This window comes from Neoarius graeffei, chromosome 17 (assembly GCF_027579695.1).
Source record: "Neoarius graeffei isolate fNeoGra1 chromosome 17, fNeoGra1.pri, whole genome shotgun sequence".
NCBI classification, from domain to species: Eukaryota; Metazoa; Chordata; class Actinopteri; order Siluriformes; family Ariidae; genus Neoarius; species Neoarius graeffei.
Genome location: NC_083585.1, coordinates 27,635,793 through 27,654,974, shown reverse-complemented (window position 1 = coordinate 27,654,974; position 19,182 = coordinate 27,635,793). Strand labels below are relative to the sequence as shown.

The 19,182-nt window shown below is 39.6% G+C and overlaps 1 protein-coding gene across 1 annotated transcript in view; it reads right to left on the bottom strand.

The window, feature by feature from the left end:
- Nucleotides 1–6,297: 6,297 nt before the first annotated feature.
- sae1 (SUMO1 activating enzyme subunit 1) overlaps nucleotides 6,298–19,182 on the bottom strand; it is a 38,556-nt gene continuing 25,671 nt past the window's right edge. Inside the window, exons 7-9 of the mRNA XM_060943927.1 lie at nucleotides 11,796–11,940; nucleotides 11,623–11,692; nucleotides 6,298–6,660 (exon numbers count right to left, since the gene is read on the bottom strand). Coding sequence (XP_060799910.1) covers nucleotides 6,568–6,660; nucleotides 11,623–11,692; nucleotides 11,796–11,940 — 308 coding nt within the window. The 3' untranslated portion in view covers nucleotides 6,298–6,567. The remainder of the gene's footprint in view (nucleotides 6,661–11,622; nucleotides 11,693–11,795; nucleotides 11,941–19,182) is intronic.

Below are 19,182 nucleotides of genomic sequence, written 5' to 3'. Positions count from 1 at the left end.
TTGTTCTCAACCCAGTGTATCATGTATATTTTGGTGAAACTTTCAAATACTTAACCGTTCCTTGTTTTTGTTTGAAAGCTCTATGTCAGATTGAGGTTTTCTTGAACTTTTTATGGACCACTGCAGGGAGGTTAACCGCTTAAATCCAAGAACTACTGTTCCAATGTTCACACAAGTATCTAGATTTGGATATACGAGTTTCTCAAGATTTTTAAACAATCCCCTTACAAATATTACAGATATCTATCCTGTGAAGCAAAGGTTAAACTATTTATTTTTCTGTCCATTTCTATGCTTGGTCCTTAGTGAGGAGTAGGGATGTAACTGATGTATTTGGTTTATAAACTATAAGCTAATGTTGCAAAGTTATTTTCATGAATTATTAGGAAGATTTTTATGTCCTATAAGCAAGGCATGTAAAGATCAACCAGATTAAATGAGCATGGAGATCATTTCTAGTTCTCTATCTGTATGTATTTGTATCACAATTTTTTTGTAACAAAACCTACAAACCACAACAAAACTGTAAAAGAAGTAAGAAGCAAAACTTGCAAAATTTATTTCTGCTGTAATTTAATTAGTGGTCATGATTTTGCTGCAATAAGTTTATGAAAGAAACTGAGCCAGACCTTTTTTACTTGAACACAAAAGTTTCAATATGTAGGTTTGTTGTCTTTGGACGGTGAACCTCTGGGGCCTTCAACTAGATTGCTTGCATGTTGCCATTGCTCTCACATGGAGTTCATAGGCGTGTATCTAACAAACCGCATATACGATGTCTGTGGGTAAACCATGTGAAAACCTTGTTAGCACTCTCCTTTTTTGGTCCTCTCTTTTTCACATGGGTACTAGACTGTATTTCTGAGCATACCGAGTACCAGCGGTCTGTCTTGTGACTGCCTGTCTTATGATTTCCTGTGTAAAGCAGTGGTGTATACCACTTCCTGTGGACAGTGTGTGGCTTCTTGTGGATTGGTGTATTCTCCGATGCACTCTCTCCCTGAGGGAAAGGCCTTAAGTGTGAACTGTGAACATCACACTACGCTCAAGCTCATGTCAATCTCACTTTCTAGCCTTGTATATTTGCTGTTTGGACTTTTTTCTATCAATTTTCTATATGAATTTTTGGTATGTTTTCCCCTTTGCCTTTTTAAAATAAAGAGAAATATGACTATTTATGAGTGATGTGCTTTAAAAAATACAAACATGATTTTTTTTCACATCAGTCACATGATGGTAACTAGGTTGTACTGCACAAAATTAGTTTAGACTAGTTAATTTAGCATTCAATCAAGATCACAATCACTGACCTGAAGGAGTTAGTAAGATATTACACCCTCTGGGTGCAGATAGAGGGCGGGACGGGGGGGATTCGTCCCACCCAGATTTAAATTCACCTCGTTCGGTCCCCCCCACTTACAGTGGTGCTTGAAAGTTTGTGAACCCTTTAGAATTTTCTATATTTCTGCATAAATATGACCGAAAACAACATCAGATTTTCACACAAGTCTTAAAAGTAGATAAAGAGAACCCAGTTAAACAAATGAGACAAAAATATTATACTTGGTCATTTATTTATTGAGGAAAATGATCCAATATTACATATCTGTGAGTGGCAAAAGTATGTGAACCTTTGCTTTCAGTATCTGGTGTGACCCCCTTGTGCAGCAATAACTGCAACTAAACATTTCCGGTAACTGTTGATCAGTCCTGCACACTGGCTTGGAGGAATTTTAGCCCGTTCCTCCGTACAGAACAGCTTCAACTCTGAGATGTTGGCGGGTTTCCTCACATGAACTGCTCGCTTCAGGTCCTTCCACAACATTTTGATTGGATTAAGGTCAGGACTTTGACTTGGTCATTCGAAAACATTAACTTTATTCTTCTTTAACCATTCTTTGGTAGAACGACTTATGTGCTTAGGGTCGTTGTCTTGCTGCATGGCCCACCTTCTCTTGAGATTCAGTTCATGGACAGATGTCCTGACATTTTCCTTTAGAATTCGCTGGTATAATTCAGAATTCATTGTTCCATTAATGATGGCAAGCCGTCCTGTCCCAGATGCAGCAAAACAGGCCCAAACCATGATACTACCACCACCATGTTTCACAGATGGGATAAGGTTCTTATGCTGGAATGCAGTGTTTTCCTTTCTCCAAACATAACGCTTCTCATTTAAACCAAAAAGTTCTATTTTGGTCTCATCTGTCCACAAAACATTTTTCCAATAGCCTTCTGGCTTGTCCACGTGATCTTTAGCAAGCTGCAGACGAGTATCAGTGTTCTTTTTGGAGAGCGGTGGCTTTCTCCTTGCAACCCTGCCAAGCACACCATTGTTGTTCAGTGTTCTCCTGATGGTGGACTTATGAACATTAACATTAGCCAATGTGAGAGAGGCCTTCAGTTGCTTAGAAGTTGCCCTGGGGTCCTTTGTGGCCTTGCCGACTATTACACGCCTTGCTCTTGGAGTGATCTTTGTTGGTCGACCACTCCTGGGGAGGGTAACAACGGTCTTGAATTTCCTCCATTTGTACACAATCTGTCTGACTGTGGATTGGTGGAGTCCAAACTCTTTAGAGATGGTTTTGTAACCTTTTCCAGCCTGATCAGCATCAACAACGCTTTTTCTGAGGTCCTCAGAAATCTCCTTTGTTTGTGCCATGATACACTTCCACAAACATGTGTTGTGAAGATCAGACTTTGATAGATCCCTGTTCTTTAAATAAAACAGGGTGCCCACTCACACCTGATTGTCATCCCACTGATTGAAAACACCTGACTCTAATTTCACCTTCAAATTAACTGCTAATCCTAGAGGTTCACATACTTTTGCCACTCACAGATATGTAATATTGGATCATTTTCCTCAATAAATAAATGACCAAGTATAATATTTTTTTGTCTCATTTGTTTAACTGGGTTCTCTTTATCTACTTTTAGGACTTGTGTGAAAATCTGATGATGTTTTCGGTCATATTTATGCAGAAATATAGAAAATTCTAAAAGGTTCACAAACTTTCAAGCACCACTGTATAGGGAGGAAAAAACGTCTATGCTGCCTTTCTTTGCATAAGGCAAACCTCACGGAAAAATCAAAAGACTAATTACCATTCGGTTTATTGAGGTGCACAGCAGTACATACATAGTTGCAACTGCGCAGACTGCACAGGTTGCGAGCTCGAGCTTGGTTGCTATGGTTACCCACAACAAGTTTGACAGGCATATCGGGGACAGCTCCTCCTAGTTCAGGACCCCAACACGGCATGATGAAGGGTGCCAAAAGGCAGAAAACTTTTTCCAAAAAAAAAAAAACGGCTGTAAGTAAACTGTGCCTTACTTTATCATATCACCTTCCAATTTTTTGATAGTCTGTTCAAAGTAACGTCGTAGTGAAAGTAAAATCGTACGGAGTAGAGATGCCTTTCTGGTAGCCTCCTTCTTTCGGTGGTAGCCTGTAGATACAGTGCTCAGAAGGCAGTTTTAACGTTTAATCTGGCGTTCCCTTATTGTTTCATAAGGAAACTTTGCGAAGAGTTGTTGACTGACTGCCGCTCACGCAACACACAGGCATAGTTAGAAAGTCAGGATGCACTGGTTTACACTTTACACACACGTAGCCCAGCCTCTCGCTATGTTTAACAGTTGGAACTTAGCGGTTTTAAAACTAGTTTTGCAGTTTTGCAATTTCTGTGCGTGATGATAATGTGTAAACTTTGGATTTCCATAGGCTATGTTAAAATGTTATCATTGTCCTGGCCTGCAGGTAGTTCCTGGTGATGGCAGTGAGGGAGGTGAAATAACATGTATACACACTACCGTTCAAAAGTTTGGGGTCACCCAGACAATTTTGTGTTTTCCATGAAAAGTCACACTTTTATTTACCACCATAAGTTGTAAAATGAATAGAAAATATAGTCAAGACATTTTTCTGGCCATTTTGAGCATTTAATCGACCCCACAAATGTGATGCTCCAGAAACTCAATCTGCTCAAAGGAAGGTCAGTTTTATAGCTTCTCTAAAGAGCTCAACTGTTTTCAGCTGTGCTAACATGATTGTACAAGGGTTTTCTAATCATCCATTAGCCTTCTGAGGCAATGAGCAAACACATTGTACCATTAGAACACTGGAGTGAGAGTTGCTGGAAATGGGCCTCTATACACCTATGGAGATATTGCACCAAAAACCACACATTTGCAGCTAGAATAGTCATTTACCACATTAGCAATGTATAGAGTGGATTTCTGATCAGTTTAAAGTGATCTTCATTGAAAAGAACAGTGCTTTTCTTTCAAAAATAAGGACATTTCAAAGTGACCCCAAACTTTTGAACGGTAGTGTGTGTGTATATATATACACACACACACACACACATATATATATATATATATATATATATATATATATATATATATATACACACACATAATGGAATCATTTGCTGACAGCCCAGTCCCCCCCAGTTCAAAAATCCTATCTGCGCCCCTGTCTGGGCGTGTTAGTTCAATACAGCAAGCAAGAATACGTCATATAATGAAGTAATGAACTGTTTGTGTTTTCTGACGCATAATAATGTTACGCGCATGTGGAAAATACGACCAAATATTTTACACAGGAAAGACAGGTTGCTTTACTATTTTACTCCATGAGTAAACAGCTTATCGAGAATCCAGTCTGTGGGTTTTTTATGCATTCATTTCCTCATACATGAACTCATTTTTTACCCATTAGTATTTTGTTTTTGCCCAGTACAGGGTTAGTCAAAATTATGTTAACACTTAAATGGTAGAAACCGATTGGATCCGTAATGGAAGTTCATCAGTGGCGTACTGCTGCACCATCTGTAAGTAGACGTCTGACGTTACTGTTGGGGTGTCAAAAAACAGGGCCCAATTACGCCAGCAGCGGTCACGGCGCACTACACATTCAGGAGAAAAATAATCCATGAGTGTTAACATAATTTTGACTAACCCTGTATATCTGAGAGGGACAATCTAAGAATAAGAACATTGTTTTGTTTGATGCAAAGGAGTTAAATAATAAATTGATTAATAGAGGGAGAAAAAAAAACAAAACAGTATTACCGTGGTCCTTACCTGGCCCCAGAAAGAAAAGGACCAATCAGAGGTTAGTTTTCCCTACATTAGCTCTGGTGACAGGGTAATTATTGGCTGCATTGCTAAAAACCAGGGAAAATGACCTGCAGGGAGCAATGAGCACCACATGGGAAGGGGATCATCAGGATTGTCATTGAGGGAATATGCTGGTAATTAATCCTGCCTTCTTTAAACTGGGGAAAAGCACAGCATCTTAAATAGTCAGTGTCTCAAACGGCCTTGACTTTCTTTTTTCCACGTGTCCTTTCACCAAAGAGAAATAACATTTTGTTTATTTATCCATCGATGGTAGTTGCCATGCAGCCAGAAAGCTGTGGGGTTTCCCCCCCCCCCAGCTCATCAGCATCTAACCAACAGTACAAAGAGCAGTTCATTGCCATCATATCTATTCCCATGTCACTGCTCCAGACTAAACAGATCAAAGTCTACAGTAGAGAAAAATAAAGTTAACAACATGAGTTTGGACCATTTACGATACGTATAATTTCATTAAGTGTCTCGTTTGTGTAAAGACAAAAGACTTGTGTCTCAGTGCCACTCCTCCAAGGCACCTGTTGAACTGGTGTATCCTGTTCCAATTATATCCTGTTCCAGTGTTGGCCAGAGTGAACCTCAGACTGGGAGCTTGGTGTCTGGTCTTCAAAACACATTTCTGGTCAATCAAGCTCCTAAATTGTTTACTGTGCATATCTATAGCACAGTTGCCAATTGCTAACAGTGGACAATTGTGTTGGTTTTAATCATTTTGTTTGGAATTCCAACAGATCCGACCGGACAGACCAGACTCGCTAGCTGAGGGAAAACTTCCAGATCAAAACATTTATTGTTTCTCTTATGCTGCTGAGTCATGGAGTATGTTGTGCCAAATGTCACTGCATATACCTCAGCCAAGGTCATAAATGAGTTACCCAACCACAGATGATCTTCTTGATACATAAATTTGAACTTACCTTGGCTTTACTTTCTCACTTTTTTTTTTTTACTTTTCAATGTCAATTGCATTGTTGTGCCATCCAATACTATTTCTTTGTGCAATCAGTTAGATATACTCTAACACAAATCAATTTGGATGACCGTTATAATTCCTTGAATCGAAACATTACATACAAGAATGACCAGATAATCAAACAGCTAAAGAATATTTCAAACCCTTTCCTCACACAAACACACACACTGCCCATGTAATCCGAAAGAAATGTATTTTATTTGAATCTTTTCAATATAAAATGGGAAATCACAACATTCACCATGAAACTTTGTTTCGTTACATTGCAGGCAGACAAAGGTGAGTGTGTATGCCTGTATCAACTCACAGAAATAACGACACTGCCTGAGCTCCTCAAAGGAGTGCTTACTTGTTCAAAACATTTGCTTTTTGCAGCACTGAAAAGCTCTTTCAATGTCTCCTTGAGGGCCTACATTTTGTCCACTCGTCCTTGGTCTTCTCCATGATCATTTGGCTCCAAAGTAGTCCACGACGCCGCTGCCCTTCAGGCCATCAAAAAAGAAGAAATTCCTGTGTGGGGCATCTCTCTGGGATAGCGCCTGTTTTTACACACACAATCAATGTGACAAATGTACATCAGTATCAGTGTGGTACGGCTGCTAATAGCTTTTCAGAATTATGCACTGGGGGTTGTTCTTTTCTGTGGTACTTGTGGTTGATGGGTGAGGGACAGCGAAAGACCATGTGTGAGTTACAGCCTGTTTCATCATGCAAGAAGATGGCAAGACAGCCTGGCTTCTCTCCACCACTACCACCATGCGGGTGTGAAGGCTTGCCCAGCCAGCACTGTATCTACCACATTCACATGCTCCACTAGGCTTCTCTAACAGACTCCAGCAAATTGCGGAATGTATGATGAGGTCAGCCTTAATCAGGCATGTATATCTTTATATTACGTCACTAATCTGACTCAGTACTTTACCAGCCTTCTGTGTAAACATGAACTGTAACCACATTTAACACAATCTCAAATATGAACAATGGTAGGCGGGGTTTCAATGACAATTTTAAACCATATATGGATTTTATGACAACATTTCTGACAGGAATTGGATTCCAGTGACCGGAACATTACCTTTTCGATTCTGGCATTTAAAAAGTGTCGGCAGTTAAAAGGTTCTCCGTATACTGCCAGATTCCAATGGGGAAGGCAGATGCCATATGCCTGAAACAGACCCTTATCAGGAAAACCACCTTCACGGCTCATAAAATTTCCACTGTATAGGGGCGTAGGGTTTTTATGGTGATAACCTATTACCAATTAGGTGCAGTGAAAAGGGACTATAAAAGTGCTGAGAATGATGCCAGTTCTGTTTTTAGCTTTTTCATTGACTTCAGGTAAACATGAATAAGTCTAAAAGATTTAGTCCACTAAATACCACGTTTGAAAATTTCCCCATCATAACTAACCAGTCAAATTTCTACTACTGATGCTACTAACAAGGTAATAAAAAAAACCCACATTTATTTACTTTAAACACTTTTATAAACAAAAGTCATATGGAATACAAGATCAGCTGTGAGCTCCTGCTCACTTACGTATCCCCCCGCTCTCGCTTATATCAGAATGCAAGCAATCGAAGGAATAGGACACTTATTATGAATGTTGACTTCAACAAATAATTAACCCTGAAACAAGGAAGTAAAGAGCCGTGTCTCTCCCCAGGGATTTCAAATAGCATCCTGGTAAACTGTCATTTTCAAATAGCATTCTGCTTCTTGAAATAGCGTCAAAATCCATCCTATATGTTTCGTAAATACATTCAGTCGGTAAACAGGAAGTCGATGTGCGACAGACCTGAAAACGGTATACACGGTATAGAACCCCAAGCTGAAGCTCAGTACCAAATATTAAGCAGTTATGATTTGTAGTTGCTGAGAAAAGTGTTGTGAAAATTTTGACATCCACGCTATAGGTTTCGTAAATACAGTCAGTTGGCAAACAGGAAGTCGATGTGCGACAGACCTGAAAACGGTATACACTGTATAGAACCCCAAGCTGAAGCTCGGTACTAAATATCAAGCAGTTATGATTTGTAGTTGCTGAGAAAAATGTTATGAAAATTTTGTAAATCCACGCTATACCGTACGTTTTGTAAATACATTCAGTCGGTAAACAGGAAGTTGATGTGCGACAGACCTGAAAACGGTATGCATGGTATAGAACCCCAAGCTGAAGTTTGATACCAAGTGGCTATGATTTGTGGTTGCTGAGAAAAAGGGTGCTTCGGACAGACAGAGGTAAAAAACAAACAAACAGTATAGCTCCCCTCCTTTGGAGCAGGGGTATAAATACTACTACTACTACTAATAATAATAATAATAATTTGTCCGTTTAACTTTTAATTCATTTATAAAACTGATTTCAGTATATTTCAAGGATAGTTAGTAAACCTAGTTGGTGCAGCTTTTAGCTATTTATTTACACTGAACAGATATAACATTCAACATGCACTGTTGAATGTTATATGTTGAATAAAGTCGGATAAAGCGGAAGAAGACGAGACGAGACGAGATAGAACATTAAACCACCTGCCTAACATTGTGTAGGTCCCCTTGTGCCAAACAGCTCTGGCTTGTCAAGGCATGAACTCCACAAGACCTCTGAACGTGTGCTGTGGTATCTGGCACCTAAACATTAGCAGCAGATCCTTTAAGTCCTGCAAGTTGTGAAGTGGGGCCTCCATAGATCGGACTTGTTTGTCCAGTATATCCCACAGATGCTCAATTGGACTGAGATCTGGGGAATCTGGAGGCCAAGTCAACACCATTTACTTAAAAACATTATCATTTTCCTGAACAATTTTTACAGTAGGGTAGCTGAAAGAGGCCACTGCCTTTAGGGAATACTGTTGCCATGAAGAGGTGTAGTACTTAGTCTACAACAATGTTTAGGTAGGTGGTACGTGTCAAAGTAACATCTACATGAATGCTAGGATCCAACTCTCCTGTCACTGTGAGCACTGCTTCAGATGGGTTAAAGGGGAACTGAAGTCATTTTTAAATTTGATTTATTTCTTAATTAATGTGTTATTCAATTACGTTTTCGGTTTTATTAACCTTATCTCGTGACTCGTATTGGCATATTATATTACACTAGCCTTTATATTAGTCTTTTCGGTTTTTAGCCATGTTGAATGTAGTTCGTTTGGTCCACGGCAGGTGTCGCTTATCCGCGCGATCTTCACGAGACTTGTGCGAGACTTCAAATATGAAGTGTCAGCGCCGCCATTTTGAAAACTGTTTACACAGCGGCCAGATCGCCATATCGTTCCAATTTAGATTCATTTCGAGATTTGCCAGCTTCATCAGTGATGGAGATTATTCCATACGACTTCGAACCATTGGTTAAATGAAGAAAAAAAAAAAGAAGCTTTCGGACACTAGTTCGTCACGCTAGGATTTATGTCATTACTGTCGCACAATTAAAACGTGCCAGATCAGGCGGCTGGTGGGTTTTCAAAATAATAAAATACATGCATGTATTTTTGTGATAAATACATATTATACTGAGTGTATTTCCCACATTAATCAATACAAAGTACCTGCATCTTTCACTTTTTTAAAATCAAAGCTGAATACTTTCTTCTTTGCCGCTGCCTTTCATTAAATCAAATTTGAGACTTTTAATTTGATTTCTTTCAGCGCGACCGTGATGCACAATGGGATAATTGCTTTGGTTAGTGACCATTGGTTGTACACTACTTTTCGTGATGCATTGTGGGATACTTTGAGTGCACTATATAGGGTGTAAATAATCCTCACTAAGGTTTCGGACAGCACTACAAAATGGTGTCCTCACTATATAGTGCCCTATATAGTGAGTAGGGAGCGATTTCAGACACAGGGAAAACTTCCGGCTTGATTATGTCAGCATTCGAAAGAGGGCATGCGCGTCTTTTGAGAACGTTGGCAGATGTCGGTCACTTTGATTTCCGCTGTACGTTTTACTTCCGTCCTACGATGTCTCGCACAGGTCTCAGCGAATCTCGTTTACGGCCACTGCTTTGACATATGGACTGATATATTACAGAGCATATTTCAAACACTCATAACTTGCTGTAGCAGTGACAAAACAGCGATCAAAAATGCATTCCTATATTTAATAAAATGAGATAAATAGAATTTTGATAATAAAAAAATTGCCTTCAGTTCTCCTTTAAATGCAGAGGAGGAATTTTGCTGTGCTTGAGCGTACAAGTGACAAATAAAGGCTTCTTCTTCTTTGCGCTACATGATTGTAAGAGCATACTATCTAACAGTGACCTCACTTCAGAGATGTTTACTCATATACCATTAATGTAGATTTAATGAATCACATCTAGCGCAACCCCTTTGAGGATTGAGACTTTGTCATGGTTGAAGGCGCTAGTGGGATGATAAAGATGAACCGTACCGTACCCTGCACAACTGCGAGCTGGCTTAGTGGTTAGCGTGTCTACCTCTTGACCAGGAGATCATGAGTTCTACTCATGGTCAGGTCATATCAAAAACCATCATAAAAATGGTACCTACTGCCATCTGGTGAGGCACGCCGCAATATAGATGTGAGTAGGGAATCAAACTCTCCAGAGGATGAGCCCGCTCTGTAACCCTAGCTACGTAATAGGTGAGAGGCCGAAGGCTACTGAAACGGAGATCGGCACCACCTGGCATGAGAAGGACTTTGTACACTGCACCAACAATTTTTCGTAATACGAGTGCACATGATAAATCAGTTTCAGCTGCGTACATGCACACTGCCACCCACTAACCCTTATTTACATGTCATGTGTACGACACAGCTGATTTACCCTCCTATAGATTTATGCAGGTGTTGCAGCAGTGAGCCTATGAATGAAAAGCATTCAGCAGATGACAGTTATCCAAGAAGATAACAAGGAGGAAAACAAGGAAACTGAGCAGGGAAAATTTTACCGTTTACTGAGCTGCTTGTGTCTGCAAATAACAACATACTTTTTGGAAACTTCAAAAAAGTTGAAATAAAATGAAACCAAGTAAAAATCAACACCGATGGCATCGATGGGAATGCCCCCAACAAGTCTACTCTTTCTTGTTATTAATTTGCATACATACATTCCATACCCTTAAACTCCTCTTCAAACAGGAAGGAAGCTATTTCACACATCTGAGACCAAATCTTCCTGTGACCTTGATCCTGCTTGGATCAATTCCAAAATCTAATCAGTTCATCTACTGGTTTCAGTCATAATTCCATATAAATCTTACAAACATTCAACCACTCATTCTTGAGATACTGGGAGAGACCAGGCTGGACGCACAGACAACCTACTGGCGGAGGCATAATCAACTGATTTTAAAACCTTGCTAAAACGTTACATTCACCCTGATCAGATGCGTCTGTTTGTACATATACGCCAAAGATAAAATTGATAAGTATGGAAACTGTTGGTGGAATTTCCATATGCTTGTTTTAGGCTTAGACTTATCAGTTCATCACTTTGAAGAATAAATAAAAAAATTAAAGCAAGAGTGACTACCTTGACTATTTCCTGACCAAGTACTCCTCCCACCACAGCACACACTGGAGCCATCTCAGAGAAACAATAGCTGGAAAAACAGAACATGTACACTAATGTTATTCCCATGACTCAGGCAGTTATGAGATATGATATATGATAAATGTTGGGACAGCTGATGTGTTAGTGAGGACCTGACAAAGTTGTCAGGCAGCAGCTCTGGATTCACCCCCATAGCCTCTAGGAGATCGTCTCTGATCTGCAGGAGCAACTGCGAGTCCTCAGCAAAGCTACCTGGTTGAGGGTCTCGACCTTTATCCGTGCGGAATTTCAGCAATACTGGAGGAGAAAGAGAGCGATAAAGTGAGAAGAGCTGAAAGAGTAACAGAACACTGATGTGCAATTTCTGAGTTAGGTTGTGAAGGTTTTCTCAAGATTACTAGAAGGTTTGTTAGAGCTTGAACAGGGCCCTTCACTTTCAACTGTTTTGCTTGTAGTTAACTTTTTTCTAAAGTAGGCATGCAACGATATATCATACAACAGGGGTTTTCAAAGTGTGGGAGAGTGAGCCCCCCCCTCGGAGAGCAAATAAACAACCGCGCCCCCCCCTTACAATTTTTGTTGTTGCTATACTTAATGTTCCATTCGTATTTTTAAAAAATGGTTGTTGTACACATTATTTTTTTCTTTTTCACATTTTAAACATCTGTGCTTTTTAAAACATCTTGTTTTACACATTTTAAACATCTCATAGCATCGTTAGCTAGCACTTCTTGGCAGACAACACACTGTGGCAGTGGAGCATCTTCAGATCCAGTCCATGAAAATCCAAACTTTAAATAATCGTGGTCATACTTCCTTCTTTTTCCAGTCCCCCAGGATTTCGCGGGCCTTTTTTGTGATTGTTGCGGGCTAAAATGTCTGATGTTGCGGGGGTTTTCCAAAAAAAAAATTTCGATGAAAGTTGCGGTGTTTTTTAGGTTTTTGTTGCGATTACATTGCGGGAGGAAGTGAAAGTTGCGAGAAATTGTTGTGATTTTCTCTTTCTGTGATTAAAATTGAGTGATAAGTTATGACTGAAAAACTATTGATTAAAAAAACAAAGACACTGAGAAATGGTCCTATAAACAACTTTACCAATATACAAGATTACCAGGACTACAAAAATGCAGAAAAATAGGCTTTACTTATCCAAATGCACCTGTTGGTTCAAAAGTTAAAGTGCATAGAACCTCACAGCACAACATGAAGTTACCTTCAAATATAATATAAATGCCTCAGCTTTCATATAAGAAAAAAAACTATTAATACTAGTACTGTGTGCAGGCAGTCTCTCCTGAAGATTAAATTAAACAATAATTATAAACTAATTAAATAAATGGCTCAGGCTTCATAGAAGAAAAAAAACAATTTGAACAGAATCTCACAGTATGATGCTGAAGCTGCCTAAACAATGGAAAATAAAATACCATTTTGGCAAAAATGTTGGCATCCATTAATTTCTTGTATTAAGTAAAAAAAAATAAAGTGCATACAGTCCTTCACTGTAAACATAACACACTTTCAGTGTTGCCAGATACTGCTGACGTTTTCCAGTCCAAAATATGTTCAAAACCCGCCAAACTGCACTTGAAACCTCCCAATCTGGCAACACTGCGCGCATGCTGCTTCTCTTGAACACACGGAAGTAAGGCAGAAGGTAGTTTGTCGACGTCACCTCAAGACGACGCCAATGATTGGTCAAATTTGCGGGAAAGTTGCGGTGATTGGATATAATTGCAACACTGCCCTGAATTCGCGGGGATTGGTTGAATTTGCGCTGAAGTTGCAAATCGCAACATCCTGGAGGCTCTGTTTTTTTGCTTGGCCCAGACTTTGTCTCCTCACTCACTGTAGCTTTAGGTACTAAAAATCGATCCATTTTGTCTCTCACGTTGCGCCCCCCCGAAGAACTCTGGCGCCCCCCAGGGGGGGCGCGCCCCACACTTTGAAAAGCCCTGTCATACAATGATAAATTGCGATACAAATTTATGATTCAAACATGGGTGCAAGTATAACATTTTCAAAAACCTGAAAAGTCTGACAAAGTCAGATGTGCATGGCGCAGCCATGCAGGGGGGATTACAAAGGGGGGTGAGCCCCCCTTAGGGCTCGAAAAAAAATTAAATTACAAGTTAAAATGGTTGTCTCTCATGCAATCATTTATAATATTAATAGTTATATGATTTGCATATTCACATCAAATGTTTAATACATTTCATCAATTCATCTGAAATAACTATTTCAAGTACAAGCCTTGATATTTCAAAACATCTAGCTACTACTAATTTAAATGTTGAAACAACCATTTTTAATATGCTTTTGCTGTGATACCTTTTTTACAATATATACACAGCTTGAGTTAAAATAAGGGGCCACATGTCTTGATGTCCTCAGAAACTCCTGGATTTTAGCAAATAAGATTCAGCTTTTTCCATATACAAAAATATCTATATTTTATAATCCATTACTGACTACAAATGAGTTTTCAACCTAACAACCACATTAGAAAAGATGATAAAAAAGCTAACAAACTTATTTCAAGACCTACCTTACTTTTATTTAATAATTGAAAGGTAATCAAATGTAAAAAAAAAAAAAAATCGTTTATAAAAGCAGATACGTGCGTGAAACATGATATCACACATGTATAACACCGTGAAACAATGGGCTAGTCAGGACCACTCATCGGTGAGCGGCGTATAAATGAGGTTTGTGGCGAAGACAAGATGAAAAGATTTGTCTCGTGCAGAGACTGTACCGCAATAACCCGGTAATACGCTGAGAGTGAGAGGGTCACCCCTATACACCCCCCCCCCCCCCCCCCCCCCGAAAATCTCAACGGATTTCCACGATTTGGAAAAATTACTTTTTCAGAACCGAAAAAAAAAAAAACGGAGCTTCCGGCACATGCCAGAAAACTTGCACCCATGTTCAAACTGATGAAATAAGAAAATGAATCACAATTATCATCAGGCTGTGTAATCTTAGTTTTTCCTAGCCATAATTGTGTTGTTTAGACAGCAGAGTAATGTAAAATAGCGGGAATACACATGACTTCACTGTAGGTAGAAGTAACTCAGTGCTAAGACAGCTCCTCACAAACCCATCCATCCATCCATCCATCCATTATCTGTAGGCGCTTATCCTGTCCTACAGGGTTGCAGGCAAGCTGGTGCCTATCCCAGCTGACTACGGGCGAAAGGTGGGGTACACCCTGGACAAGCCTGGAGGACGCTCTGGACTCTTACAGTAATGCTTTTATGGCTGCGGACTACAGTTGACTTGCTAACTTTAGGACTGCAGTTGTCATGAACAGTTTTGCACTCAAGTTTCCATCAGTGAAGAGTTACAACATCAATGAAACTGTCTTCATGTTAAAACTGTTAATGTTATAGTCATGTTGTCTGTTGTTGCCCAAATGAGGATGGGTTCCCTTTTGAGTCTGGTTCCTCTCGAGGTTTCTTCCTCATGTCGTCTGAGGGAGTTTTTCCTTGCCACCGTCGCCACAGGCTTCTCATTGGGGATAGATTAGGGATAAAATGAGCTCATGTTTTAAGTCGTTCAAATTCTGTAAAGCTGCTTTGTGACAATGTTTATTGTTAAAAGCGCTATACAAATAAACTTGACTTGACAAGCCGCCAGGTCATTGCAGGGCTGACACATAGACACAGACAACCATTCACGCTCACATTCACACCTACGGTCAATTTAGAGCCACCAATTAACCTAACCTGCATGCCTTTGGACTGTGGAGGAACCCGGAGCACCCGGAGGAAACACGCGGACAACATGCAAACTCCACACAGAAAGGCCCTCACCGGCCGCTGGGCTCGAACCCAGAACCTTCTTGCTGCGAGGCGACAGTGCTAACCACTACACCACCGTGCCGCCCATGCTCCTCACAAACATAAAAAAAAAGATATCTAAAATGAGAAAGTTATTGCGTGATTGACTTTACAAATAGATTTAACAGGAAATTAGAGCTCTCTTTTTACAGATTGCCAAAAGCTAAAGAAAAGAGAAGCAAATGCAGGTAGTATGTTCATAAAAGTTTAGTAAGAAAAGGCCTATTTGTAAATTTTTTCATTTTTAATAAATGTACTATTTAATTACCGGTATTATTATTAATAAGTTAAATTTATACTTATTTAACTTATACTTATGAGAAAGGTTGTATAACACCTTTCTCATACCCAAAGTCGCTTTACAATTATAGGGGGAGAAAAAAAAAAAGTCCACCAAAAGGAGGTCAGGATGTCATTCCAATGGTGTAGCAGCCACAGTCCCACCAAAAGGCGCACAAAAACAAGTCCCACACCGCCAGCACAGCTGCCGCAACGCCGCCGAGCAACATAGCTCGGAACACCGCGCCATGGATCCACAAAGCGAGCACAGACGTATGGCCGCACAGAGCGCTGGTATGTCCCAAACCACCTGCACAGCCACCGCGACACCACCGGGCAACATTGCTCTGAACATCACACCAAGCACAAAAGCACCACCGCACAGAGCATTGGACAGCCCTGATGTTAAAAGAACAACAAGCTCACTGCGGTCCATAGCGAGGAGCACAGACATCACCCATGGCGAACCAAGGCCTGAAGGGAACCGACGTCCAAAATTGGGCCCGGGGCTACACCACAACCGGCGGACAAAACACTCAAACAAAAACAAACCTCAAACTACACAAACACAAAAAAGAAAAACAAAAGGGAAAATAAAATAAAAAGCTCCGGTGAGAAGCGGCAGCCAGAATGCGCACAGCGTACTCTCAACCAGAAACGATTAATGTTATTATATTTTACTCTAACCTTTACACGTGGGAAAATAATTACTGTTGGTGATTAACAAAAGCTTTTTATTTAAATTTAACAAAAGGAATACTTAAGCTGATAAATAATAGGAAAATAAATGTTCTGGTATTACCAATTTTTTCTGGTAACAAAATATTTTGCATTTAATTTTCTTTCAAAAATATTGTGAGAAAATCAAATCGTGAACGCAATATCCTGAATCCAATCATGAACTGGGCGAATCATTACATACCTAGAAAAAGGGGGAGGAAAAAAAATATATATATATGATGCCTATTTGAAAATGAGAATATATTTAAATGTGAGTGCTTGAAGATCTTTGGCAAGTATTGCGTAATCAGTCATCCCCAGGCAACATTGCCAAACACTGAAACTGACTTTCTTGACCACCCACTCACCACACCATCAGCTGAGGCACACTGAATTTCCACCAGGCACAAAGTGAGCCACAAATACCATCATGCAGCAAGGAAACATTATTTCTTTTTTCGACACATCTCCATGAAATGTTTCCAGATAGATGTTCTAATATGTTTCCAGCTAGATGTGCCAAAAGCTTTATTCTCTGCCTTTTTGAATTTATCTAACATCTCCATTTCTAATTCATTTCCGATACAAATTATCTACGTGCATATACAGGGAGAAAAAAAATAGCTATTCCATATTGTTCTGGCCAAAAATATTAATTTTGATCAAAATTAAAAACTAGTACATTGCTTGCATAGCATTTCTCAGTGCATTTAAATTTATTTGATTATTACCGTACTGCTTCAATTTTCAAGCTAAAGCCACTAAAAATGACTCAATGACTAATGCCTATACCGAGTTCAAATCTGTCCATAAATGTATTGTATTCACTCTTTTCCATCCTTCTATAATTGTTTCCGCTTGCAATTTAGATAATCTTGTAACCTTAAAGCCAGAATAATAATAAAAAAAACCTCAGTATAAAAGCTCATGTTAGCTTCTCTGTAGCTTCACATGCATCCATTTCTATATCCATTTCTTTCTTTAACCCAACTTTTTGTTACTTTTCAAAAGTACTACCAAGATCATACTAATATGTGTTAAATATAGAACAGCGTTAAAAAAAAAAAATCTAGACCATTTAAGACCAATTCAACCCTTACTTTCTGCTCCACGCTGCACTGTGAAATTACATCAGACTTTGCTTGAGGGGTAGAAAGGATTCAAATCAGTGGCACACCATCTGTCTCAGAACCCCATCAGTGAGCTGACATAACCTCAGATAAATCAGTGAGATAACATGAAGGAAACAGTTCTTCCTCAAAAGCAGCTCAGCCGTTACATGCCATTTATAAGCTCTCTAATGTACTTGCTAACCTTTAAATGCTTCAACACACAAATAGGGCTTGTTTTTGTTTCCATTAGTTCACAACTATATATGAAGCACTGGAGCATTCAAAGCCTTTTTTTAGTGATCCGAGATCCTTTTTCTTCTTCTTCAGTTTTTCAGTTTTAAAGCCACTGCACATGACTGGTCATGGACAACCGGTCATGAAAAATGAGCTGCCCTCTATGAGAATGCCAGGTGAGCTTACGTATATAAAAAGATTCAGAGCAGACAGTGTTGTCAATGGAACCAGCACAGCGTAACCACACATTTAAGTATGACTTTGACTGTTTCTATAATTAGAGGAGAATGAACTCAGTGTAGAGAGAAACATGTTTTTAAAAAGTTGCTTTCATTCAATTTTTAGGCAAAATCATTACCGCCATGTAATGCACCACTGAGCTGAAAAACAACCCCAAAATTGTTTTACATTTAAAGGCGTTTAAAGCTTTTTCACAACGCCATTTTTGGCATTTCAGAAATTTCATTAATACACATTGATGGTTTCTTGTAGGTTGTTGGATGGAGGTCAATATTTTACTTAATGTATATTCTCAGGGTGGAACATGACGTCATGATCTATATCTGTGTGTGCTCAAAATATCCATTTACATATTTGGGTTTAAACCAGAAGTGGGCATGGTCTGTACTGGATGTCTTGGGGTTTTTTCCCCCCCTGAACCATATGCCTTGGAAACACTAGAAAACAATCCAAAAAAAAAAAAAAAACACCCAGGGCTGCTGGAAAAAATTATAAAAACCATTTCATTTTATTTGTATTTATTTTATATAATGATAAATACTTTATTCAACGCCTGAACCACACCATGTGGAACTTTCCAGAAAGCTTTTTATCTTCCATCTAAATGTGATTGCGTAAGCAAACTAACCATGTTCCAAAGCAGTGATTTGTTTCGCAAATCAAGAAACAGCTGACAACAACAGCTGGTAATATGTAATAAAATATTATTACATACATGTCCATTTTGGGGGCGGCACGGTGGTGTAGTGGTTAGCGCTGTCGCCTCACAGCAAGAAGGTCCGGGTTCGAGCCCCGGGGCTGGCGAGGGCCTTTCTGTGTGTAGTTTGCATGTTCTCCCCGTGTCCGCGTGGGTTTCCTCCGGGTGCTCCGGTTTCCCCCACAGTCCAAAGACATGCAGGTTAGGTTAACTGGTGACTCTAAATTGACCGTAGGTGTGAATGTGAGTGTGAATGGTTGTCTGTGTCTATGTGTCAGCCCTGTGATGACCTGGCGACTTGTCCAGGGTGTACCCCGCCTTTCGCCCGTAGTCAGCTGGGATAGGCTCCAGCTTGCCTGCGACCCTGTAGAACAGGATAAAGCGGCTAGAGATAATGAGATGAGATGAGATG